Source organism: Mauremys mutica, chromosome 11 (assembly GCF_020497125.1).
Source record: "Mauremys mutica isolate MM-2020 ecotype Southern chromosome 11, ASM2049712v1, whole genome shotgun sequence".
Classification (NCBI taxonomy): domain Eukaryota; kingdom Metazoa; phylum Chordata; order Testudines; family Geoemydidae; genus Mauremys; species Mauremys mutica.
In genome coordinates this window covers 3,552,549-3,580,150 of record NC_059082.1, presented here as the reverse complement: position 1 = coordinate 3,580,150, position 27,602 = coordinate 3,552,549, and the positions used below count along the sequence as shown (strand labels likewise).

At 41.4% G+C, this 27,602-nt stretch overlaps 1 protein-coding gene across 5 annotated transcripts in view; it reads left to right on the top strand.

Moving 5' to 3' along the window:
* Positions 1–23,282, top strand: part of GLCE (glucuronic acid epimerase) — a 103,581-nt gene extending 80,299 nt beyond the window's left edge. For 4 of the 5 annotated variants that reach the window (XM_044980356.1, XM_044980355.1, XM_044980354.1 and 1 more), the window contains 3 exons: positions 8,621–9,216; positions 14,579–14,824; positions 18,895–23,282. In XM_044980356.1, the coding sequence (XP_044836291.1) occupies positions 8,634–9,216; positions 14,579–14,824; positions 18,895–19,919 (1,854 nt within the window). In that variant the 5' untranslated portion in view covers positions 8,621–8,633 and the 3' untranslated portion in view covers positions 19,920–23,282. Of the gene's footprint in view, positions 1–8,620; positions 9,217–14,096; positions 14,471–14,578; positions 14,825–18,894 lie in introns of those variants that run through there. The other variant, XM_044980357.1, reaches the window with a different exon arrangement.
* The last annotated feature ends 4,320 nt before the right edge of the window (positions 23,283–27,602 follow it).

Genomic DNA, 27,602 nt, shown 5'->3' with positions numbered 1-27,602 from the left:
ATTGGCTTGGGCCTGGCTCCCTGAAAATGGAACCAAAGGTTAGTTTGCAGTTTTCAACTAAATCCATCATTCTGATGACGTTTATACCTTAATTAGTTATCCTGACACCTTTTTTCCCCATCCTAATGCTTCATTAGTGTTAAAATTGCCTTTGTAAACTGGAGCTTAAAAGATTCTTTGTTTTAATTCAGAGCAACAATAGTTCCCTAAGAAGTCCATCCACAATCTCAGTTTTTAAATGCTAACAATTTGGGTCAGCCTGTTCAAAAGTTGGGTCAGTGTTTTTGTGCACTGCTCATTCTTTCATGGGATTGTTAGTTGTGTGCCAAATCAGAACTCGGCTTGCCAAAGCTGTGACAATACCTACCCTCGGGTCATTCCAGACTTCTGAAATTTACAAGCTGCAGTAACCACTTGAAGTCTGATTGTTTTTCCTCATTACTGCTATCTTGGTGATCCATCATAAATCCCCAATATTGATTCACTTGGGTCACTCTCTTCTGAGTGCCAGTGTTTCCTCCCTGAATCCTGTCTTTAATTCTTTCACCAGTAGTCTGTTTTGTAAAAGATCTCTCTCCTGCTCCCAGAGCATAGGATTTCTGTGCCCTTGAAGTCCTGAGAAATACATACAGATCCACAATTATTTTCCACCTGTCTTCAAGGCCTTTGCTTGGATATACTATATGCCCATCCAAGCTGAGGACTCCTTTCTGAGCCTAACTGCTGCTCCTGCTTAATCATCTGGAGGTCTTACCCTTTAGCTATACAAGGTACCCCTCCTTTTCTTTGCAGCTTTGCACATTCCCTCATTCGCAGCCTCTGCTGACCTTCAGAGCAAGAGACGGAGGTGAAATCCTGGCTCTATTGAAATTGATGGGCATTTTGATGCTGACTTCAGCAGAGCCAGGATTTCACTCCAGCATTCAAAGATGGGTCACCTGAGAAGCCGTGCTGACAAATAGACCATTGTGGTGGCCCATCCTCTATGGGAAGGTTTGTGATAGCCATACACAGACATCCATTTTCCTTTGGGCCGTTGTCACTGCAAACTAGCACTATTGGCTTTTGTTCTTCCCTAATGTCATTCCCCAGGGAGACCAGCTAGGGCAGGTCTTTAAATTGTTCAGAAAAAATTTGCCAAGTACCAAAACGCCCTGGAGGATAGTATCAGAGGGGTAGCCGTGTTTGTCTGGATCTGTAAAAAGCGACAGAGTGTCCTGTGGCACCTTATAGACTAACAGAAGTATTGGAGCATGAGCTTTCGTGGGTGAATACCCACTTTGTCAGACTGCTCATGCTCCAATTCTTCTGTTAGTCTATAAGGTGCTACAGGACTCGTTGTCGCTTTTTCCTGGAGGATAGGTAATTTTTTTTTTTTATTCTATGCTTGTAGCTACATGCAAAGGGACTTCCTCACAGATGTCCAGTTATTGCTGGACCATTTCCATATTCTCATGGCTGGTCAGCAAAACATCCTGTGCTTTTTCACTTGCTAGAATCAATACATTTGAATTACAAATCTCCCTTGTTTGGCTGAGACACAGCTGCACACACGCAAGTGGAGCTGTATAAGGCAGGCACCTGCCCTTCCCTACACACATTCTGCAGCAAAATGTTCTCTTCTGGGGCCCTGTCCTAGGTGCCTGCTAACCCAGAAGACCATTGTCCATAGCGTGTGGAGTTGGTTTTGAGCTTTCCCTTTCTTTGTGTGGATCCTTTCTCCAGGAAACATCTATTCCTGCTTACTCTGCTCTCGCTTGTTTGCTTTCCCTTCCTTTGGATAATGTTTAGTTATTGCTACTGCAATCCAGTCCATCTGTACTAGTGTCGTCCACTTCAGAAAAGATCTTCTTACCTGCTTTCTTCCGCTACTGTTCCCTAGTTGAGATGCTAACCTGTCCGTTTGATTGATCGCTAGTCAATAAATTGCTCTGCGAAGGTTGATCTAGAAATATGTTTAGTCCTCCAGTTTCTCAACTGATTTGAAGAGCAGATAGCTAGACTTACTAGAGGCTCACATGTTTAGCTGCTTCTGATTGTTGCCTGTTTGCTGTTCTGGGGTGTGCCGGTCTGGCCTGGGGTAACCTAGTCAAGAAAAGTTTTAGCCAGTAAACATGTCTGTTAGTTCCTGTATGTTAATCTGTAGGTAATGAGATGAAGAGGCTTGAACAAAGGAGCATCTGCAAAACAAGCTGTTATAAATATGTGTAGGATTCCTGCTGGAGCCCTTTTCATCCATCAAGCTTGCTTTGGATTTGGTTACTGCTGTAGATAAAGTCAGAGGAGTTGATGGTTAGAGGCTGTGAAACATTTTACGTCCTCCTTTGCCATGATCTCTTTATAAATAGGTCTTCTGTGTCCAGTGTGCAGGGAGACCTGACAGCAGCCTGGACCCATGAGCTGCTTCCCTTTAGGGGATTCCAGGGCAAGGTGTCCTTGCATATTAGTTGTTTGCAGTGTTGTAGCCATGCTCATCCCAGGATATTAGAGACAAGGAGGGTGAGGTAATGTCTCTTATTGGACCAACTTCTGTTGGGGAAAGACAAGCTTTCAAGCTTACACAGAGCTCTTAAAGAATAAGATATTACCTCACCCACCTTGTCTCTCTAGTTCCAGGGACCAACACGGTTACAATAACACTGCATTAAATTCTAGCATTCTCAGCCCAAGGTATAAAGTGACTCCTCATTTATAATTCATAGCACAGAGTACCAAGACTTCTTTGCTTGCAGACTTAATTAATATAACAGTAGTAGCAGGAATAGTTGAAGTTTTGTTTTTTCTTTAGCCTAGTTTTTTATTCTTTGTATTCAAAACAAAGAATGTTGACACTTCATTTGTGTGGTCAAAATAAGTTCTAAGTTCTATCCATTAACGTGTTTGAAATTGACTAGTTATTTTCTCAATAAAATATTGTGTATTTCCTTGCATATTAATTAGGATTCTGTGAAGTCATTTTTGCTTCAACAAGAATATACTGAACTTGCAGAGGTGTAATTTGGATTCACTATATTTTTAGAAATTTATTCTTTAGAGGTAACTTTGTTCCTCTTGTGATAACACCTAAGGACCTCAAGATGGGGATCAGAGTCCCCATTGTACTGGTTAATCCGAAGACAAATGAGAGGGGGAATTGGTCACAATAACATCAGATATGTGCATAGATTAGTTGTAGGTCTCAATAGTCACAGGTAGTAACGCTTTTAAAAGCTGAGCAGTTGAGTGTTTGTTACGCTGTTTAGAAATACTTGCATTTTGCTAAAACCTAGAACTCTAATACTAATGGAAACTTCAGAGAAAGAGATGCTGAATCTTTATAAAAGAGACCATCCAATCTGTACCTTCAATTATGGTGTGAGAACTCTCAGTACACATCCAGAGATTCTCCTAGTATACTCCAGCAAAATCCAGGAAGACAAGACATAATATCCCTGATATTTCCCTGATATACAGAGAGAGCAAACCCTCCCATATCTGCTACCTTATTTTAAAAAAAAATCCTGAAATAAAATGTATTCCTTTATATAGCATAATGAAGAACAAAAGGCACAATGTCAATTTAAAACAATCCTTTGTAGGTCTGCTTTACATTGAGACTTGTACAGTTATTGGTGCATCCATTTACATCTTGTGTGTACAGTTGCTTTAAAGATTAAGGAATGTCTCAAAGTGTAGATGTCTATACAAGTTCAGAGAATGTTTGTGTTCTTGTGCTTGGTAACTATGGCCATTTGTCTGACAGCTACATTTCTCCGCCTTTTGCTTGTCCTGTACCCAAAATCCTATCTCTGGTTTCACAGGCGGTTGCTGTGAAATTGTCATAAACCGGAATTGTGACTTTAGGGGAGGAGCTGATGAGTAGTTCAAAAACAGTTATCTTTACATGTTAAATATTTTTCATAATAGAGAAAAAGGGTGACATACAGAAAATATACTGACTGCTAGAAAAATGTGTAGACCTATCCATAAGAATTTGCTGGTAGCTCTTTTAAAAACCTGGCTGTTTTAAACTTGACTTAGTGAACAGACCTTACTCGGCTGCACAAGCTGCTGGATAGATTGCACCAAGTGAGAGCTAGCAATGTGTGTCAGGACTGAGCATTCAGAAATGCGAAAAGCAAGGGAGGAAAGGGACTTGTTGATTGCAGATATTTGATCCGTTTCTTAACATGAGTGCTGGATGCCTCTGGTTTTGTGGTGTCTTCAGCTAATGTTCATAAAGATTGCATGTGTTTTTAAATGCTGTTTTGGCATCCTATTTAACATGGTGTTTGGGGGGCTAATTACAAATATTTTTGTAGTATTAAACTTAGGCTACAGCAAAACAAAAAATGCTGAATTCCAACATTAATGTTCCAACATTTTCCTGTCTTTCTTGAGTGCATCAGGAATGCTTTTCTCCTTAGTATGTGTTGCAAAGCCCACTGATATTAATGGAAAGACTTCCATTTGTTTCATTGGGCTTTGGATCAGACCCTCTTCATTGCACAATGAAATCGAATATGATGGTTCTTCCAAAATGTTTCACTTTTTTTTTTCTGAATCATTCTAGTTAAAATACATTGCTTATTGTGAAAGTAAAATATACTGGCACCAGGCATCCTTTCCCACAAAGCTTCATGTGCTTTTTAACCCCACACTGCAGCAACGCCTAATCCTCCACTTACAGGCTTCTGAATGGAGGTGAACAGTTGTCACTGTGATCAAATATGCTCACAGTCCTGGACTGCAAACACCATTCTCTTCCCCGTGTGAGCCAAATGCAACTTGGATCTCATCTCCAAGTGGTACCTAGAAGATGGTTAGCCATGCCATTGCTGCCAATCTGAGCTGTCATTTTAGAAGAATGGTAGGCATCAATCTGTGTGACCCAAGTCAAGGGAGGCCATATTGCATAGGCAACAACTCAGAGTATTGGTGGTATAGGATGACAGGTCTTGCTCATGACACTAACTCTGGTATACACAGAGAATTCTAACCAGAAAGCAGGCTGAAGATGATTTCCTTCTTAATGATAGGTATTTTGAAGTTTGGAGGTTGGCTTTTGTCTGCTCTCATCCCAGAGTTTACTTGCAGCTTGCTGTTGGTCATCTTACAAAAATGTTGGGTTTAATTAAATACTTCCTGCTTCTGTTTTTCACTGGAGGATCTCAGTGCTGTCACAATAGTAAGAATCTTCTCCATTAAGCAGAGTGAGGATCTGAGGATCTCAGAGCTTGCCTAGGATCGCACCTCAAGTTGGTGGAAAAAGTTGAGCAGAAATTTGCTGTGCTTAGTCCAAGTCCTCTGCTCCAACCAGCAGACATGCTGCCTCCCAATGCACTGGACACACACAGATTAAAAGAAATGTATTCTGTAACTGGGGGATAGCTGGGCTCTATTCACTGCCATAAAATGACATCTAATAGTGTGTTTAAAATCTGCAGTAATAAGCACGTAAAAATGTATTGAGCTGTTCCCCCCCTCTCCTCCCCGCCAATACAGATGGCTTAACTAAATGTAAAGTGTGCTTTATGGCTAGGGGTGAAGTATAGGAAATACTGTTCTCCATTTAAAAGTGAATTATCTCTCTGTATAAAAGAAGCAAAGCGTACTTGTTGAGGTCATCCTGAAAGCATCATCACTGAAAATTATCTGCTGATGCAGAAAATTAGATTTATTCTTATGTTAGCATTTCCATAAAAATACAATTATATACAAATTTATATTCTCTAAAAGCTTGTAGTAAACTAGGCTTTCAGGAAAATAGGACACTTATCTTTTAAAGTCCAGTTTCAAATGGCCAGATGGTGCTTACAATATGGAAGTATAAAATTAGTGAGGTGATTCAAAAGGCAACCTGAGGTAAGAACCTTCCGTGGTGTTCAGTATCATTCATGCATATTTGTCTGCCTGCAGAAACTACAGCAATTGCTGCAACATTTCATGTAGTCGTCTGAGGTCGATTCAGAGAGTTGTGTGAATAGTCCTTAGCGGAGTATGTGTGAGACCGTTATTTTAAATGTGAAATTTAACCACCAGCTCTGCCTATTCAGTTGTTTCTCAAAGAATATTAAGAGCTAACATACTTGTTTCGCTGGGTATTCCTTTTGGTTCTTTCTGTAGCTGCCCAAAGGCAGTACATAGTGCTACAACTTTGCACAGTTACAGCATTTGTTAAAATGTTGTGGGCCAAACATTTTCTGAATTGAGAAATAAATTTAAGAACCCACAAGCCATTTTTCATATTCCTCAATTGCAATTAAACCATTAATTTGTTTGTGCCACTAGATACAAGAAATCTTAACGTTGTCATCCTGACACCTTCTGAAGGCTGATCTCTGGGTGGGAGTGGATACTTCGTTAGAACACCAATCAGCTAAGGGGGAAAAGTCTGTTGCGGATGGTTGCATACAATGAGATGCTTGCAGTGGTAACTGTTCTTGGCCTGACTTCTTCATCTTAATCTGTAGTACTTCAGCCTGTATTATAATAATTATTTATTACCATGGGTGGTTTGTGTAATGGCACAGATCAGATCTGCTGTCTCTTTTTCAGTCCTCACCTCTGCCCCATCACTTCTGACTGCTTCTGTGTCACTTCCATATTGAATTCTGTGTGCAAGTAGCCCTAAGATTTTTATAAAAGCATTTCTTCCAAGCGTCTTGGCAAGACAAGGGCCGCTCCTGAAGCACAGTGCTAAATAAAAGCTCAGCTCTGTGCTTCACAAATCAGATCAGGTAGTTACATGTTTAACCTTTGGGCACTCTTTGCCATCAACTCAGGAGATGTTTCAAAGGGAAAAGATGTTGGCCTGAAGGATATATGTGAATTAAGCTGTTGATTAAGCTGCTTGGTCAAGAGAAATCCAAGTATCAAAAATTAAAAACATAGTAGTCTGCAACACATTGTGTAATTCAGTGGCATTTTTTAAAAAAAATGCTCCTGTGTTTTCAGGTTTTTTGCTTCATCCTTGAGTAAAACTAGCTTTTCATGCCAGTATACTTTATAATTTAAATTTATTATCATTATTCCTATATTTCCCAGTCTAAGTCTTTTTTGTGTTCTTTCAACATGATCTTTCACCTACTGTAATGTAGGGTGAGGGAGGGGAGACGGGGGATTTTTGGCAAGAAAACTGGTAAGGGGGAGTGGGACCTTTGCTATGAGAGAAGCCCTCTCCAACTTATTTTTTATGTTCTTATTAACTCTGTGGAAACTTTGTGCAAGAAATCTGGCCCCAAAACACTTCTGTTTGGAGTTCGTAGTCTCCTGGGATGTTCTCGCATTTTCCCAGTTCTGTTCCTACTTTAGAGAGGCCTCTAACTCCCTGGCGTCTTTCCCAGCCTGAGATCTGCTTTGAACAGGGCAGTAGTTAGCACTACATAGTCCAGTTGCCTGCATGCTCCAGCAATAAACTAACTTTAAAAAGTGTATTTGAAGAGTTGAAGCTTAAAGGATTGATCTAGGTTTGAATGTCAAGGTCCACACCAGAATAAATTTTGTATATTTCCAGTTGTTCTTTTAAATCAGCTCACTATTTTTTATCGGTGTCTAAGCGCTTAAAGTGCTTTTTTAACATCTCAAAAGTGTCTGTTTGAAGAGAGCAATGATTGAGATTTCATCTTTGAAATGAGGCAGTTTAAAATGATCAGCAATGACTTGAGATAAATATTTTACTCACTGTTCTCCAAATACAGATGTGCCAGCCTGTCACAGAACTCCAAACCGCAAAGAGTTCTTTAAAAACACCAATTTTAAAAAAAATCTTTCCGTGGCATCTCAGTTCAACAAAAGCAAAGCACATCCAAGTTTAGAGCTCAGTCTTTTCATTTGTCAGAAATGTATGGTTTATAGATAGAGTTTAACCAATTACTGTTTCTGTTGCCTGTCTGAGCTTTCCATCCCGACTCCCTCTTCTTTCTGGAGTTGGAGCAGAAATGATTCATCATGTCACTCTGGGTAGTGGCTGTACTTGGTTTGACTTGTCTGTGTGCGCTGCGGAGTGGATTACTGTGATTAGTGCACTTTTGCAGCTCTGGTCGCCTGCTCCTGAGCATTTCATTGCTAGATTTATGACTTTTTACTTGAAAAAATATACTGTGGCTCTAAAGCTTACTGCCAGTTGTGGTATGTCCTGCTCATGCTGCACAACAAAATTGTGTTGATAAATGCCTTTTTGTTATAGTCCAAAGTTGGTGATGTGGGCTACTAGTTGGTTTGTTGGGATCGAGGTGACCTAGAGGGATCCTGGGGGATACCCCACTGTATGGTGCTCCTAATTCAGTCATGTCTTCGCACAACCCCGCTGCATGAAAGCCCTCGGTCACGCTTCCCTCTGTCTGAGCGCTTCTCGCATCTCCCTCCGGATACTGTTGTTAAAGAATCCATGTGTCGGACAGAGAGCTTGCTAGCGAATCACAGAAGGTGTTACTGCCCACCTCCTTGCACCCTTCCCACCGGAGCCAGGGTGAGGTTGAATCCATACTGACACCCTTCCACCCTCTCCCCTCCACATGGTGGTGCACTCCCCTGTCACCAGCTCTATCACTGTCGAATGAAGTAAAAGCAAAAGCCGTCCGTTCCCCTGTTTTAATCTGTTCCACGTTTATACTTGAGAACATTTCCTTTTATTTTGTAGGTATGGTGTGAATATGCGTTGCTTGGCAGCTCGGGTCAACTATAAGACTTTGATCATCATCTGCGCTCTCTTCACTCTGGTCACAGTCCTGCTGTGGAATAGATGCTCCAGTGATAAAACGACTCAGTTTCCCCGAAACTTGAACAATGGCTTCAGAGTAGATGGATTGGAAAAACGAACAGCTGCATCTGAAAGTAACAACTATGTAAACAACCTAGCCAAACAGCAGAGCGAGGAGGCGTCCCCCCAAGAGCAACAGAAAGCACCCCCTGTGGTTGGAGGGTTCAATAGCAATGGAAACAAAGTTTTGGGACTTAAATATGAAGAAATTGACTGTCTGATCAATGATGAGCATACAATTAAAGGGAGGAGAGAGGGCAATGAGGTCTTTTTGCCCTTCAGTTGGGTGGAGAAATACTTTGAGGTTTATGGGAAAATTGCTCAGTATGATGGCTATGACAGATTTGAGTTCTCTCATAGCTACTCCAAAGTATATGCACAGAGAGCACCTTACCATCCCGATGGAGTCTTCATGTCCTTTGAGGGCTACAATGTAGAAGTTCGCGATAGAGTGAAGTGCATAAGTGGTGTTGAAGGTAGGTGGGGAATGTATTTGACAGTTGAATGAAATGCATCTGAAAATTGGCTCTCCTAATTTGATATTCAAGATGTTTGTTTTCATTTTCTCAGCCTCCCTAAGAAAGAATGGGGATGAGAGTCATGAGTGACATCCAAGTTTATTCTAGTCTGTCCCTTACTATTCCTCCAGTGTCGTCCTGACATCTCTAATTTTGGTTTACAGCAGACACCTGCAGTGCTAGAAAGTACTCTTAGGCTTTACTAGCACCCATGGAGAGAGATGACAAACCATACAGCAGAGCTCTGCCATGCAATACCATATGGCTAAACCGTCTATTGTACTTTGTCTTTTTTATGTTGTATTTAACAAGATTATGAATTTCATGTGTTTGGGTTTATAAATTTCTGAGCTAGCACAATAATGTAAGCTTCTGCTTTGGAACATTTTTAGAGCAAAACAATAAATGGGTACAAGCAGAAAACAGTGCAGGATTAGATTCCGCCAGATCTAGGTTGGCCCAGCACAGGTTGTATGCAACAAAGTAAGAGTCACTGCGATTTCTGAAGACAGGATAAGAGTATTTTTTCCTATGAGATTTGTTCTATGAGAGTTCATGCTTTTCTGTGTAATTACAGGAGAGATTTTGAAGAACGGGGTGAGTTGAATGGGAAGGCATTTAAGCCATTAAAGCTTTATCTCATAAGACTGAATAAAATTACAGTACAGTAGAACATTTCTAATTTGCTGAGCCACTCAATCGATAATTCGTACACAAACAGCTCTTATTCCACTTCATAGGAAAGATTTAATAGCAGAAAACTCCAGCGAGATCTCATAACTAAGAATTAATTACTTTTTACAAAACGTACTACAGAAAACTTACTGGCATACTGTCACATACTATAAATAACTAAAACTGCACTTGTGAAATAAATGAACAAATGCATTAATGTGGTGATGTATTCCTGAGTTTTTCCTAACAATAATTAACTTACTAGTTTGAAAAATTCAGTAATTTGTAATGTCATTTGTGATGTTTCACTGTATGCTAGTATCCACTCTAACTTCCAGCGTAGGTCACTTCTAAACCCCTGCACATCAGTAGATTCGTTTGTTTTAAAAGATGCACAGGAATGAATGAACCATGTCCGAATTAATCATGATACCATGTATTATGATCCTTCCAGGTTATATTATCACATTCCCACTAATTTAGGTATCAACCAAGCAAATACTATTGTATCTTTAGGTCAATATATTAAATTATTTTAGTCTCTGGAATATATTTTGAAAAAAATATAAGATGCCCTATCAAAACACATTTCTAAAAACTATTATTTTTAGTGGACATGGTGTTAAAATATCCCTTCAAGACTATTAAATTCAATTCTTTAAATTCGTGTTCTTTTCCTGTGTCCCATAACTGCCATTTTGGATTCACTGTAGCTGCTTTTAAAAAATTCACCTTATCTTAATGATGGGCATTTGCCAGATGACATCTTAGCTCTAATACCTCACAATGCAGTGGTACTCTCCTCCTGTTTTTTAAACTGCCACCTTGCTTTGGAATGAGATGGAAAGAGAGGGGGAACATCTGGAGCTGTTCTTGTGCCCTACAAGAAAGGTGTTTTATTAATTCTACACATGCCGATTCAATTGGGTTGCAAGGTGGCCTAGCTCTGAATGTAGACTTTTTCCCCCTAAGGACTATATTTCAAACACTACCGTGGCACAGCTGTAGTGTTGCAGCTGTACTGCTGTGGTGCTTCAGTGTAGACACCACCTATGCTGACAGGAGAGATTCTCCCATTGGCATAGGTAATCCACCTCCTCAAGAGGCGGTGGCTAGGTCAATGAAAGAATTCTTCCATTCACCACACACTGTCTACACTGGGGTTAGGCTGGCATAGCTCCATGGCATAGCGCACCCCTGAGAGACGTAGCTATGCCGATGTAAGTTCTGAGCATAGACCAGCCCTAAGATGCCTGACTCTAATTCGTCTCTGATTGGAGTGAAAATTGAGAGTGCATGTGCTGAGTCTTGACTCTCCCAAAATTACAAATAAATTAGAGACCCCGTAAGCAGCACATATGCGCAAAGAGGGGACTTTTTAATGAAACATGCTATTGATTAGAAAGTCTGATGTAGAATATCATTTAGAAAGTCTGGTTATCTACATCAGACTTTCTAATCGATAGTCTTTTTCATTAAAAAGTCCCCTCTTTGTGCATACGTGGTGCTCGATGTGCTGTCAGTCTTGGATGTTAAATGTAGAATGGATCTGGAAGATCACTGCAGATGGTCACTTTGCAGTACTGCTGACTTTTAGGCTGAAAAGCGATGTGAACCGCAATACAAAACCAGGCAGGACAAGTTCTGCAGCATCTCAACTTGCAAAATATGTAGGCTCCACGCCGATCTGGAATATGTCTAGCTGCTGTATATTTCAGCCACACATTTCTGTGAATGAATTTAATCAAAGTGTCAAGTGTCATTTACCTATAAATTTGGCTTTCTGCATTATGCCATTTAGAGCTGTCGTTGTGCAATGCGGTGCCAAGATCCCTAATGTGGTTAGGGAAATAGACTTGCTAGCATCTGGCAGACAGGTTTTTGAGGAGAAATAACGACTGTGGGGGAGAGGATGGATGTCAAAGTAAAACCGTTTGAAAAGGTTTTAGGTTTCAAAGGCAAACTAATAGAATGATGTGAGATGACAGTCTATATCGAGTAGTTCTTATATTGTCTCCAGATGGGATGAAGGAGAGCTTGTGTTATATTTTACCTTGTCTCTTTTGTACAAGGTAATATGTTGCCTTGTGTCCTGTGACCTGGAAAATTTAATCATGTCATCTTCTTAAATTAACAGCTACAAGTAAAGCTTTTACAGCAGATTTCATCTTATGATCCCAATACATGCGCCCTTAACTGAGAACACTCAGTATTAATAAGTGAGCTAGCTTCCAGCAGTTGAGATAATACATAGTACTTAAATATTTCCCTTGATGCTTTTACTCTTCAGGTAGAAGTAGTCCATCAAGTTACTTTCAGGAACACTTATTATTCGAAACATGTATCTTCTTTAATTTAGTTTAATCTTTTCATTACACCAGGTTCCAGGGATAGCTTGCTTCCAAGCTGAACATTTCCAAGGGACAAAAATGGTGCAAATGCCACTGTATTTATTTTCACTTTTAATTTTCTTCACTTTGTGCCATTCAAAGGTTTGAAGGGCTGGGATCTTTGGTTTCCTGCAGGGGTTTTAAGACACTTTCCATTTTAAGATTCAGCTTTGAGACTAAGTTTGAAGACCAGTAAATCATGTTGGTTAAACTCCAGCAAGTTTTGAATTTTTTTTATCCGTGCTTCATGCTCTGTGTGCATTTCCTTTCATATTACCATTTATCCAGATATTGGCATATAAATTAGAACCTCTTTCCATATACTAAGGCTCTTCTTGCCTCCCCTGTTCAGTCAGTGATGTGACATGTTGTCTGTCATCAGTTATGGCTATGATAATGAGGGTGTCCTCACTGAATGGACGTTAATGAGTACGTTGGGCAGAAGGAAGATGACGGGGGGTTAGGCGATGGGGGGCGGCGGCTGTTTTTAAGCATATCATGGAGGCTGGTCATGACTGAGAATGTTAGAAAATGTGTATTGATGAATGAGGTTTCAAGAGCATTACATCACTCAGTGAGCTTCAGTTATACAAATTACCAGGTTGTAGCAGGTCTCTGGGGGTCCAGCTGTTAACAGATGTTGGAGCTCTGCACAGATGTGCCAGTTAATTCTTATTGACTGATTTTGGTAGATGTGACTTTTTAATTCCACTTCAAATATGGGGGGGAGGAGTGGCTTTCCCCTCAAAGGCAACTAGGGTCTGGGACAAGGATGCCCTTGCAGAGAAACCCTAACTTAGGGGACAGAGGTTTAGGTTGCCATGTTTTTTATTTATATGTTGAGCTAAACCTGAAGGAGAGAAGTTTAGACCAGAAAGTATGTGTAAATTCTGTTAAGAGCAGGGTGGGGGAAATCTGATTACACAGACATTATTTCAAGATGTATTTATGGACTCATAGACTTAATGGTCCCTTCTGACCTTAATGATCATCTAGTCTGACTTCCTGCACAACGCAGGCCACAGAATCTCATCCACCCACTCCTGTAACAAACCCCTAATCTATGTCTGAGTTATTGAAGTCCTCAAATCGTGGTTTAAAGACCTCAAGGTGCAGAGACTCCTCCAGCAAGTGACCCATGCCCCATGCTGCAGAGGAAGGCAAAAAACCTCCAGGGCCTCTGCCAATCTGCCCTGGAGGAAAATTCCTTCCCGACCCCAAATATGGCCTGAGCATGTGAGCAAGACTCACCAGCCAGCACCCAGGAAATCATTCTCTGTAGTAACTCAGCTCCCACCCCATCTAACATCTCATCACAGACCATTGGGCATATTTACCTGCTAATAAAGATCAATTAGTTGCCAAAATTGGGCTATTCCATCATACCATCCCCTCAATAAACTTATCAAGCTTAGTTTTGAAGCCAGATATGTCTTTTGCCCCCACTTCTCCCCTTGGAAGGCTGTTCCAGAATTTCACTCCTCTAATGGTTAGAAACCTTCGTCTAATTTCAAGTCTAAACTTCCTAATGTCCAGTTTATATCCATTTGTTGTAATGGCCTTATAGTTCAGGAGCTGTAACAGTTTAAATTTGCAAGTACACCTCTACCCTGGTATAACGCGACCCGATATAACACAAATTCGGATATAACATGGTAAAGCAGTGCTCCGGGGGGGAGGGGGCAGGACTGCGCACTCCAGCGGATCAAAGCAAGTTCGATATAACATGTTTTCACCTATAACGCGGTAAGACTTTTTGGCTCCCGAGGACAGCGTTATCTTGGGGTAGAGGTGTATTGAGTAAAATTGCAAGTTCACCATGAAACAATGCTAGTAAAATTCTACTAATGTTATTTTACATTTAATTTGCAGAGATTTATGTGGTATTAGAGGGATTTAATGGTCTCCAGAGTGGAAGGAAAAAATCCATAAAAATGTTTATGTATTAAAGTATGGTATTGCAATAAGCAAGTAAATGCCCAGGTATTGTAGAACGTGGTGAGAACTTCACTTTGCCTTCTGCATCTGGTCGGTTTTGATATCAGTTTTTAGTATTTGCAGATCTTGGTAAAAAGGAGAGTAATTCACCTTTTTTCAACAGGGTTTCTTTGTCTGTGCCTGAGAACTAATGGTGAAAGTTATTTCTGGTAAATGGTATTTATTTATGTAAAACTGTGCGGGAGAGAAGGGGAGATAGAACATTTAAAATACAGTTTAGAATTCTAACAATTATTCATGTTTTTCCTATATTACAGGTGTGCCATTGTCCACACAGTGGGGACCTCAAGGCTATTTCTACCCAATCCAGATTGCACAATATGGGCTAAGTCATTATAGTAAAAATCTGACTGAGAAACCACCTCACATAGAGGTGTACGAAACAGCTGAAGACAAGGACAAAAGCAGCAGACCTGTTGATTGGACTGTACCAAAAGGCTGTTCTCTTTCGACAGTAACTGATAAATCCAGGTTCACTAATGTTAAACAGTTTGTCGCTCCAGGTGTGTTGTTGTAACTACATCACAGATAAGCCATTTGTGTTAATTTTGTGCAGATGTTATCACGGGAGTCCTTTATTAAATACATATGTATATAACCTTGTTGACTTTTCATCTTTGAAATCTCACCTGAAAACCTGTCTTCTCCTTTGTCTGTCTTTTATTTTCCTTCTATCTTATCTCTCGACTTTGTAACTAACTGTAAAGTGAACAGAAGCTGTATTATAGACGAGATTTTACCACCAAAAATAAAGAACAGAAAAGCTCCAGATGAAATCCTGTAGCCTTTAGTTGCCATGCCTATCACAGGAATAGGAGGAAGCAAATAACCTTGGAACCAGTCTGTAGAATAGGAAATGAGAATAAAATAAATTCCAAAATCTTAGTGCTAACGAATTACAGATAGGATGCTCCTGCAATATCCTCTTTACAGGCTTAACTGCATGGACTCCATCAGTGTTTCCATTATCAATCCCTGTATTCAAAGATTTTTCATTAGAATGTAAATGTTTGTGTTGTGCTGAAACTTGGCATACAAGTGTCACAATATTTGTCAATTCAGGCCGTCCTAAGCCTAAGGAAAGAGGGAAAGTTGGACTGCATGTGGCTTCAGGTTTTTTTAAAATATTCTATTGCTCGGTAACAGTACTGCAGATTCATGCAGCAAAAGTTAATCCAGAAGGTGAGTTTAGCATATCTTGTACATTAAGATAACCAACATGTTCAAAACCCTCCTGAACTAAAAGATGTACTACTGTTTAATGGAGGAAATCAAGAACGTCTAATTCTGTAACCTACCCTCTGTTTCATTGTGCATGAGCTTTCGTGCCCAGGATGGCTCTGGAATCGGGCCCAAGGTGTTCAGGTATTCTTACCTTGGCCCAGATCCTAAGGGATCTAGCACAATTGCTTTATGTGCCATTGCTGGTAGAATCTGACCCTAGAACTCAAAGTAGCTGATAATTGGAGGATCATCTCAGCATAGGAGGACCCTCCAGTGGTGTAGTGGCTTCCTGCTGCTAGTGTAAGGGAATATGAAAGGGAAAAAGCTAGAATAAGGGTTTCCCTGTGCTCTGAGAGCCCCAGCTACATGTCAGTCCCTTGGGGGTCATGGGTGGCCGAGGTAACGTCAAATAGCCTTCAGGCTGCTCTGAGTGACACGCAGCTACAACTAGCCTAGGTGGGGAGCGAAAGGTTACCTTCCCAGCTGCACTGGTTGCTTGGCGGCTATAGCCTTTGTTCGTACCCAGCTCCTCTGAGTTTTCCCAGTCACTGTGTATCTCCACTCGGTGTTCTAAAATATACCTTTACTTCCTCTGAGTTGTCATATTCTGTTTCATACTTAACAAAACAAATCATTGGTACAACAAAATGCATTATTTTATGCAACATTTTCTCCTTGTACTAAGACAGCCTCATTAGTAAGGACTGAATGTATTTTTCTCCCTAATCAATACCCATTAGAATTAATGAGTCCATTACTTAAAAAGACAATGAAGTAATTTTAGTCAGCACCTTAGGCCTGGGTCTCTAAGGAAAAAGTTGTCAGAACACTCTTGTGTCTTTGTAGTAGATAGATATAAGGAGAGGAAAGGTTATAAGATCTTTTATGTATTCTCCCCTCATCCTTTATTGATGGCAGAGTAATCTTCAGACCTTGAAGGCCACAGTATGAATCCACTCATCTTAGATGGCCTTAAGTAATAGATTTATAGGTGCTTAATGCAGTACAAGTTATGGGCAACCTTTAGTTTTTTGGGTTTTTATTTAGTTCTTAACTTTTTGCCTCTCTTCCTATAGCGTTTTGTATGATAGAAAGCAAAAGGAATAAGTAGAAATGATAGATGGGGACAGTCAACATTTTAACATTTTTTTTAAAGAACTAATTTATTTTACAGAATTTTGGTGGTTGAGTTAGTCATTCACAGAAAGAACAACACTAGTGTAACAAGGCACTGCTATTTCTCTACTCCAAAGGCAGATGCTGAACTTCAGAGCTCAAAGGAAATAAAGCTTTATTTAAAAAACAAAAACAAACCAAAACATAAAATTCAATCATAAAGGAGATACGGTAACACTGAGATCGTACAGTGCAGCATGTGAAACGATAGTCTTGATGCAAAGCATAATGGATTAGTTTGGTAGATGGGGAAAGCCTTGTATTCTTGAGGGAATGTGGGCCATAACTCGGTTGTTGCTCCTAGAAATATTGAAGGGGTATTTCACACATCAAGGAGCACAAGCAAAGAAACAATCACCTTTCACACATGAGAATTTTATTCCATTAAAAACATTAATTTAAAATGACTGTCTTTAAACATTTATCATACCTCTGTGCTTTCAAAACTACAAGATCTGTACAGTCTTACAAACTAATTAGCTGTTTGATCATCTACTACAGTTTTGGGGGGATTTGGTCTTATACTTAAAAGCTAATGTGTGAAGAAACAAGGTTTCCTTATGGTGTATTGCTTTGGAACCTTATTTAATTGTTGACATATTGTTTTGTTGTCTTTTTTTAAAAAGAAGACAGCACTGAGTTTTGCCCTTGTAGAGGTTAATAAATTAAAATGTAAAGTTTCTTTGTGTTCATTTTTCCACTAAATTGATCAGTTCCCTGCTCTTGCAACAGTCAAGCAGGCAAAACCTCAGCTAATAGATTTTAATTTTAGTCCCAATGGATCTCTAACTACCTGTTTCTTTCTTAGTTCTCCCAGCTGTTTTGCTTAATGTGGCTCTAGTCTGAAGTGTGACTAAAAATGGCATAGCTGGGGCTCCATGTTTTTTTCCTCTCAATTTCCGTTTCAAATATTTTCAGTTTGCAGCTAGAAAGAGTTCTTTCCTAATAAGCTCAGTAGAATCTCTGTAAATCAAGCTGGGTGCTTTCCTTCTGGTGCATCACCAGTAACAGATGTCCTGCAGGCCCAATGAGGGCCTCAGTTATGCTTGCGCAACACCCATTCCCTTCAGTAGATTTGCACAGGTAGCTGGTGGGCCCTGTGGTGGAACTTGGCAAACATCTAAGCTGATGACAGTAGAATCTGCCGTGGGGTGTTTTGCCTTTTACTTTAGTTACACAGGCAGGGGTACTGGAACAGTTTGTATAGTGGTGGGGGGCTGAGAGCCATTGAACCAAACCATAAACCCTGTATACGATGGAAACCACTTCAAGCCAGGGTGCAGCAGCACCTAGTTCCAGTAACTATGTACCGTATACAATTTTCTGACTGGGGAATTGAAGAGAAGTGGGCAGTTAATAATCTGTTGGCACAAATCATGTCAACTGCTTTATGTGACAAGTTCCAAAATATGTAATGCCAAATTAGTGCCAGCCACCCAATTTGCACACACAAAATCGGATTTTTATTGAAATATGACATACAATATAAAGTGACTTTTTGTTCTGCTTCTCTTTCTTTGAATCATAACCAGCTGGAACAAATTGCCCATACTGTGTTACTAGAATGCCAGACCTGATTAGGATAAGATTTATTGTAGCTGGAGGGGTTTATATTTTTTTAATTGTGTTGCTTGGTTAGCTCATATTGCTGTCTACTATGGATAGCTTAATACTACCAAACATATTTCAGGTTCTCAGTGATGCAGCCCATCTACCTCTTTTCAACTCTCCCTCTCTTAGTCTCCTGTTATGCCAGTTGTCCTTTGTCTGAAGAGTCCATTTTGGCATCTGCATTACATCCGGGGTGTTGATCAGCTAGCATAGGATCCTGAAGAAGCAATTTGGCCAATACCTTGGCACTTCTCCTAGACAGAATGCAGTAATGTGTTAATGTAGGCTAGAGGAGGGAAATTTTCACTTATGGTACAGAGAGTCATCCTTGACCCATTAATTGATGCTGTGTTCTTAATTTAGTAATAAGCAGTAATGAACTGACACACACAATGAAAATAGAGATTTTTAGGTTAAGTGCCATTGAATTATTTCAGATCTTATCTGGCAAACCTAATTGTATGGTGTAACTTCCTTTTAAATGTTTTATTAATATACATCCTGTCAGATCATTTTTTACCTCTAACCGCTTTCTTTTGTTTATGTTTTGTGTTTTTTCCAGAAAATTCTGAAGGGGCGTCTCTGCAGGTTGGGAACTCAAGAGATTTTATTATTTCTTTTGACCTCAAATTCATCACAAATGGGAGCATATCTGTGGTGCTAGAAACAACTGAGAAGAACCAGCTCTTCACCATACACTATGTCTCGAACACTCAGCTGATCGCTTTTAAAGACCGAGATATTTACTATGGCCTTGGACCTAGGACCAGTTGGAGCACAGTCACTAGAGATCTGGTGACTGACTTACGGAAAGGAGTTGGTCTCTCCAACACAAAAGCTGTGAAGCAGACAAAAATAATGCCTAAGAAAGTGATTCGGTTGATCACAAAGGGAAAAGGCTTCATTGATAACATCACTATATCGACAACTGCCCACATGGCGGCTTTTTTTGCCGCGAGTGATTGGCTAGTGAGGAACCAGGATGAAAAAGGTGGCTGGCCAATTATGGTGACACGGAAGTTAGGGGAAGGGTTTAAATCTTTAGAGCCTGGCTGGTACTCTGCCATGGCCCAAGGGCAGGCCATTTCAACGTTAGTCAGGGCTTATCTGTTAACAAAAGACCACACATTCCTCAGCTCAGCTTTACAGGCAACAGCACCTTACAGGCTCCCGTCAGAGCAGCATGGAGTGAAAGCTGTCTTTATGAACAAACATGACTGGTATGAAGAGTACCCAACCTCCCCTAGCTCATTTGTTTTGAACGGTTTCATGTACTCTCTGATTGGACTGTATGACTTAAAAGAAACTGCAGGTGAGAAGCTAGGGAAAGAGGCCAAGTCTCTCTATGAGCGAGGAATGGAGTCCCTCAAAGCCATGCTGCCGCTCTATGATACTGGCTCAGGAACGATCTACGACCTCCGTCATTTCATGCTAGGCTCTGCTCCCAACTTGGCCCGGTGGGACTACCACACCACCCACATAAACCAACTCCAGCTATTAAGCACGATTGACGAGTCCCCAATTTTCAAAGAATTCGTCAAGCGATGGAAGAGCTACCTTAAAGGTGGCAGGGCAAAGCACAACTAGAGCTCACAACCAAAACCCCGTTTCAGCTGTCTGCTGTTGACAGGAATTATTGGACTCCTTAAAGCTAAACAAAGGTACATTTTAAAAGGTTGCATACTAAGTTTTTTGCGAACTATTTCAAAGTGGTCCTCAAAACTGATCTTCAGAAAGTAATTGCATTCCAGCGTGAGAATACTTCTGTCTGGGAGGTGGAGTTTGAAGCAGGGGTCCAGTCAAAGGACTGAATAAAAGCTGGTACTTTATATTGTTTACCTGCCCATAATGTTCCATAGCGAAATTATTCGCACTGAACAAAATCCATTTGTACTCCTGAGTTTGGGGGGGGGGGGGATTTCTTATTTTTTCCTTTTTGTAGGAAAAAGATAATTTACAGAAGCCATATAGGTCTCTAAAGTCCAGCACTTGCCTGAAAAGTTAGTATGTGGCCTCTTTTAAAATGGAATTATCTGTATATATGTTGGAAACAGAATTACAGATCATGTGATGTAATGCAGTAAATGTGTATTTACTTGTAACCTGGGTAGTCGACAGTGTATCTCTTTAAAAGTGTTTCTCTAATACAAATTTTTTTCTTGGGGGGGAAAAATACACAAAATTTGTTTTAAATTCTATATATCGAGAAATATGTTGAACATATGGTTTCTTTAAAGATGTGTAAGTGGAAAACACACACAGCCAGCATTCAGGCTTGTTAAGTTATGTAAGCACAACTCAAAGTGGGATTAGTTGACTGCACAAAAACTGCAAGCATACCATTGACATTTGAATTTACAATCATATTTGAGGCTTGCTAATCAACATTCCCCCCCATGTAGTTGGAATCTCTTGTCGTGGAATCTGATGTTTTGTACTGTATTTTCACCCACACTTGAGAGGTTTCTGTATCAATATGATTTTTTTCTAGTGATTTAATTTTTAAACTGTTTTTTAAAAAGTGGATCAAGCATTTTAAATGTTAAAATTAAGATCTAGGTCTCTACACTTAGTTATACCCACAATATTGGCTTAATTTTTTATATTGTCAGTTGCTCTGACAAGTGAGGAAGAGTACTTGTGCAATAACTGAATGTGTTGAACCCGTGCATTCAGTGACATACATTATTGTTCAGAATTAACCTGAAATGTCCTTTTTATATCTATAAAGTCTTTTCACTAGCCATTAGTCTTTCATTTCAACATGTGTAGGGCCCTATCAGATTCACGGCCATGAAAAATGCATCGTGGCCCGTGAAATCTGATCTCCCCCATGAAATCTGGCTATTGTAGGAGAAGGGCAGGGCTGGGGGCACCCCAGCTGGAGCCTCCTACCATGGGCCAGGCTCCAGCTGCTAGTCCCAGCGGAGGGACAGGACTTCCTCTTCACCTTCAGGGGCCGCTCTCAATCCTGGGTCAGACCCACCTCCGGGAACCTTCCCCACCTGCAGGAAGTCCTGCAGCTGCTGGCTGTGACAGCCCCCTGACCCAAGCAGAGAGGCTGTGGCCCCAGCTGTCAGCGCCCCCAATCCTGGTGGCAAGGCTGCTGGAAAAACCTGGACATATGTTAACCCACCTCCCCATACCTTGCAACCTTTGCTTCTGCACTGCTGGTGGCAGTGGTGCTGGCTTTACAGCTTGGTATCCAGCCAGCAGCAGCACAGAAGTGAGGGTGGCAATCCTGCTGCCCTCTTTTGGGTCAGGACCCCCACACTTACAACACTGTAAAATTTCAGATGTAATCGTATGAAAATGTGAAATTGACTATTTTTAAAATCCTATGACTGTCAAACTGACTAAAATGATCTGTGAATTTGGTAGGCCTCTAAACATGTTTTGCCTCCTTGTACTTCGGAGAGAGTAAACAAACCAACTCATGTCATTGGACCAACAGTGTTTTTATGGTAGTGCATCACTAATATCTGCTAATATTTTTGTCAGTACAGATTATGAATCCCAAACCTTTTAAGTTGTAGACACATTCCAGCATGGTAAAGTACACCCCGCTAGTTAACAGATCTTTTTTTTCTGTTGGTCCTGTTGTACGTTCCTAATGTTTGTGTGGTTTAAAAAAAATACCAAGGAGAGTGTGAGTGGGGAGAGATGTTTGTATTAGGGACAAAATAAATTCAAACCACTGAAAGGAGAGATGTGGCAGATCACAGTAAGACTTTAAAAGCCTTTTCTATTTTGTTCACCAATGTACAAAACAGGTTTGTAGTTCTTTTGATCTTTGCAAACACATAACATGATCGTATTGATTCCAACAAAAAGTAGATGTCACAGCAGAACTATTTTGAACCCTAAAATCTTTATCAGTACCAAAGTGTTCAGAGAGGAGATTTTCCTCAAATTACAAAAAAGAAAAAAAAACAACTACTTCTCCGATAGCTGATCACTATCTGAGAGTGAAAGAGACATCTTTCTGGTGTGTTTCCTCAACATTATACTGATTTGGATTTGGAGAATCAAATGAGAAGGTTTGGGTACTGCTTCTGTGACAAATATCAGTGCCTTAACAATGTGAACACCTTTTCCTAGTGATTAGGAAAAGAGTGTTTAAAAACAAATAGTGGCATTGATCTTTCCATGTTTCATACCTCACATTGGAGTCCATCCGGCAGCAGACAGATTTGTTAAGAAACATAGGTTAGTCATTTCAGCTGAGAAACTGATGTACCATTCTATTTTTAAAGCAATCTCCATTGCATTTTTGTTGTTGGAGTGCATATGCATGTAAATTAAGCAATCAGCCAGGAGTGTTTATGGAACCTAAAGCATGGATTCCTCTTCATTTTAAAAAAGAAGTGGGCTCTGGGAGAGCATTAATTGACACCAGTGCCGGTAATTTCATGTATTTGTTTTCACTGTATAATAATCCCTTTTGTACCTCTGTTTTTAAACTGACAAAAGATCTTAGATGCTAAGGTCTATTTAACCCATTCGCTAGGATTATTGTACATATACATTTCATCAGAAACACAGTGCACGTGGGTATATGCAAACCAGTGACACAAGCACAACTATAGAAGTGTGGCAGTGCTGTTTTTCTTGGCCATTGTGTGAGACATTCACTGAAAGCTGCTATTTTCACTCACTTTGTAATTGTACTTTATTCTTTTCTACATTTGACATGGGGGGTACACACCATGTGTTAAATATGCAATAAATTGTTTACAGGATGCCCTTCTAAAGGGTAGTCCTTTGTAAAGCTGTATAGACTTTGCAGTTTAAGCACAATGTGCACATGTTAGTTTTATATACAGCAAGACATGATTTTTGCAGAGGGAAAGAGGTACTATTATGTTTATATACAAAGTAAATGGATCAACATTTGTGCTTAATGTAAAGCTGCTTTATAAAATTGTAAAATAAAATTTTTTATCTTAAGACATGGTTTTGGGTGTTACCTTTTAATTGGCATATGAATCACCTACATGATAAAAAAGAATCGCTTGATTGCACATAAGTAAAAACAAACCCATTATCTGGTTAGCAAGCTTCCTAATGGTTTGATAAATGTCCCCTTTCAGGATAGTCCTCAAAGCAACGACCCTCTATGATGAAGGTGGAGCAGGCTCTTTCTGCTTCTTCCTAGCTTGCTTGGTGGGGCTTCTTTTAATCTTTGAGGTGACTTCCACTCAGACCTCTGATCCCCAGCCTCCCAAATAAGCTTGCTACTGTCAGTTATTTCCACTAAAGGGCCCCAGAACCTAAATATATTTAATTCTCATACTAAATTTGAACTGATAATCATTGGACAATAAACTAATGGAGCAAATGGATGGTCTGCATTTGCAGTAATCTATACAAGAGTGTTCCCAGTCTCATTTTTATCTACAGCTTTAGCTAAATACGTCTTGCGTAAATACGTCTGCCTTACTTGTAGGTATAAGTTAAACCTGCTTTTTTGTTTGGGCTACTAAAGTTTAACTTACTGCAATTGAAATTGCAACAAAAAATGAATTGGGGGACCCTTGAATTTTATTCTGCAAGGCTTTTTCTGTTGTTGGGGAGGGTAGCTCAGTGGTTTGAGCATTGGCCTGCTAAACCCAGGGTTGTGAGTTCAATCCTTTGGGGGCCTATTTAGGGATCTGGAGCAAAAATCTGTCTGGAGATTGGTCCTGCTGTGAGCAGCGGGTTGGAGTAGATACCTCCTGAGATCCCTTCCAACCCTGATACTCTATGATTCCATGACTGAAGGGAAACTTCCTGCTTAACACAGAGGGATAGCAAATTTGGAAATACCTTGCTAGTCACTCCTGTGGCCTCAGTCACTATTAGCACCGTTGGAGGTGAAAAGTTAGATGATTTTTAGCTGCAAAGAATATTCTGACCTACATAAGTATGTAAACTGTGAGTTAATGTCTTTTTAACAACTTTATACAATTCAAATAGCTAGAACATGCCTCTGCTACAATGATGCAGACTTTCCAGCATCTTCCCTCAACTATTTGGACGAAAGTATTGATTTTCATTACTTAGCAATTTGTTGAGAATGTCTGAACTGAAAATAGAAGTGAATTTAAATATGTTGTCTTGGTGATGAATTTGAATGTTTGCTGCTCAATTTGTGGTGAAAGGAGATACATTTACCATCTGCCTACAATGATTGATAACTCGCACGTGTGCATTACATTTCCTGAATGTTAAATAGTTCTCGTCTATCACTTACTAATCCTCTTCCAAAAATGGAAGAAGCTATTTAAATGACACAAGTGCTCAGCATTTTAGTGTGTTAAACAAGGTCAGTTTTTGCTATGGTGAAGCGTGAACGGTGCTACAAATAATGAGTCTTTAGGACAGTACAATGCTTTTTAAATATAGCATTCTTTAAAATGTAATCTGCAGCCAGGGAGATTTAGGTTTGATATTAAGAAACGCTTTCTATCTGTAAGGATAGTTAAGCTCTGGAATACGCTACCAAGGGAGGTTGTGGAATTCCCATCCTTGGAGTTTAAGAACAGGTTGAACAAACATCTGTCAGGGCTGGTCTAGGTTAACTTGGTCCTGCCTCAGCTCGGGGGGCTGGACTTGATGACTTCTTACGGTCCCTTCCAGCCCTGCGTTTCCTAGGATTCTGTAACCCTAGAGAGGAGTTATCAGTAAGTGACTCACATTACAATGGTCACTGTGAAGACCACAGCCTTTCTTTTGTCACGCTACAATCTTGCTTAAAACCATGTACTACAGGAAGGCAGGGTGGTGGTGATACAGGTTGACCTAGAGCAGGGGTGGGCAAACTTTTTGGCCTAAGGGCCACATCTGAGTATGAAAATTATATGGCGGGTCATGAATGCTCATGAAATTGGGGGAGGAGGTGAGGGCTCTGGGGTGGGGCCAGAAATGAGGAGTTCAGGGTGCAGGAAGGGGCTCTGGGCAAGGGGTGGGGATGAGGGCTCCAGCTGGAGGTGCGAGTTCTGGGATGGGGCCAGGGATGGGGGGTTTGGGATAGAGCAGAGGGGTTCAGAATATGGGAGGCGGCTCCGGGCTGGGGCAGGGGGTTGCGGTGTGGGGGAAGGGGCTCTGGGCTGAGGATGAGGGGTTCAGAGTCAGGGAGGGGGCTCTAGGGTGAGCCTGGGGATGAGGGTTTGGGGTGCGGGAGGGGGCTCCAGGTTGGGACCAAGGGGTTTTGGAGGGCGGGAGGGGGATCAGGGCTGGGGCAGGGGGTTGGGGCGCGGGAGGAGGTCAGGGGTTCAGGCGCTGGGTGGCACTTACCTAAGCAACTCCCAGAAGCATCAGCAAGTGCTCCCTCAGGCTCCTATGTGGAGGCGCAGCGCCAGTCAGGCAGCTCCGTGTGCTGCCCCAGCAGCTCCCATTGGCCATGGTTCCCGGCCAATGGGAGCTGCAGAGCCGGTGCTTGGGGCGGGGGCAGCCTGCGGAGCCCCTTGGCTGCCCCTACATGTAGGAGCCGGAGCGGGGAAAATAATCAACACACAGAGGGGAGAAAACCCACCTTTGGCTGGCATCTGGGCTTTGCTCCTATTGAGGCAACTTCTGTAATCTTACAATATTAAATGACGAGGTGGAAGAATTTCCCATGCTGCGGTAAGAATTTCTCTGCTCTAAAGGGAAGCAGAGCAGAGTGGACGGGAGAGGCTTAGTGTGTGTGATGGCCCAGGACTGCTCTGTCCAGGGGTGACTCTTCCCTACTTGGTTCTTCCATCTAGTCCTGAATCATGGTTCTAAACATCAAAGGCAATTACAGGCACTTAGAAAAAATAATTTAAAAAAATGAACTTTTTGTGCACCGTAGGGGGCCTGAGAGCACGCACCAGGCTGTCCTAGAGAAGCAGCCGGAACGTCAGGAGTTGGCAGCACAGGAAGCCTGGGGCCATTGTTTCCAAGCGCCAGAGCCACCCAACTGTAGAGGATTAGCATGGCTGGAAACCAGCCAGAGCAATAAGTGCTTTTGTTTCCAGTAAATTAAACCCGAACTGCTACTCTGTTTCTCCAAACCCCACTTGGCATTGCAGGCCTTGTGGGAACGGGCCGTGCTCTCACCTAGTCAGTCTGAGAGGCTGCGGACTGCCCTGGGGTGATGCGCTGAACCCCGAATGGGCGGTGATGGTGCATGCTCCCCCTCTTCACCACACAGTCCAGGCCTGAGCTGGAGGCTTGACCTGAACCCGTGGCAGGCTGGTCACTTCCCTGCCAAAATGATCCTGTCGCCCGCTGCAAAAGGAGGCAGGAAGGTGCTGAAGGCCTTGGCCAGGGACTGGAGAGCTCTGGGATGAAACCAGGGAACTAGAGAGGGTCGTCTCCTCATCCCATGACTGGCTCCTTGAGCCATCCACTCCCCCGAACTTGAACTTGTACAGACTGGATCCTCAGCTGCTGTCCCCTGGAGTATCGCCATTGATGTCAGTAGGACGGGGCTGTGGATCCGGCCCATGCTTGTATGAACCTTCACCAATGCTGCTTCCGAGTCCCTGGGGCTAGTGCAAAAGCCAAGCACTGAGCCTTCGGCAGGAACATATCACCGGGGGGGGGGGGGGGGGGGCCCCCCTAAGGTCAGTGGTGCCCCCTCTTGCCTACTAAGGATCAGTGATGAATAGTTTGTGGTATCTAATTTCGAGACTGTAGGGTTGTATGTCCGACGGTGCCTCTGCAGTTCCCCATTGTGCTGTCAGGTGCAGCGAGATGTTCACACTCAGCAGCAGCGTCTCCAACTGCTGAAATGCCTTTCGCTGCCTCCTGCCTCCGGAGTCAAAATGACATTTACGTGGTGCCCTGTAATGTACAAAATTAGTCAGGACCTCCGGGGCATTAAGGGAGGCATTTTCAGCAGTTTGTGCCCAATGCACATGAAGCATCTAAAAGGATTTGCTTCCGCAAAGCCCATTACTGCCAACATTCAAATGGCATCGCTTAGGTGGGGAATATGAATCCATTAATTGGATCATAAAGAGGCCTTATTAAAATCCCTTCTTTATCCCAAGTGCTAGCCTGGGTAGGTCGGATCTTATTAAATACTCATATTCCACTGTTTCGGTTTTGTTTTTACTGTGGCTTGTTTGAACAATCAAATGTCAGCAGAAGCAGCTGGTGGTAAACTGCCTTTTTCGTCCGTGTTTAGGGAGTACGGCTTCGGCTGCTGCGCGCTTAATTGGGAGATGAGCTGCTTAGAGTGAATTAAATATTAATACTGTGTACTGGTCCTTTAATGCACTAAACCTTATTTGTGTCGTTCAAAACACTAACCAGCTG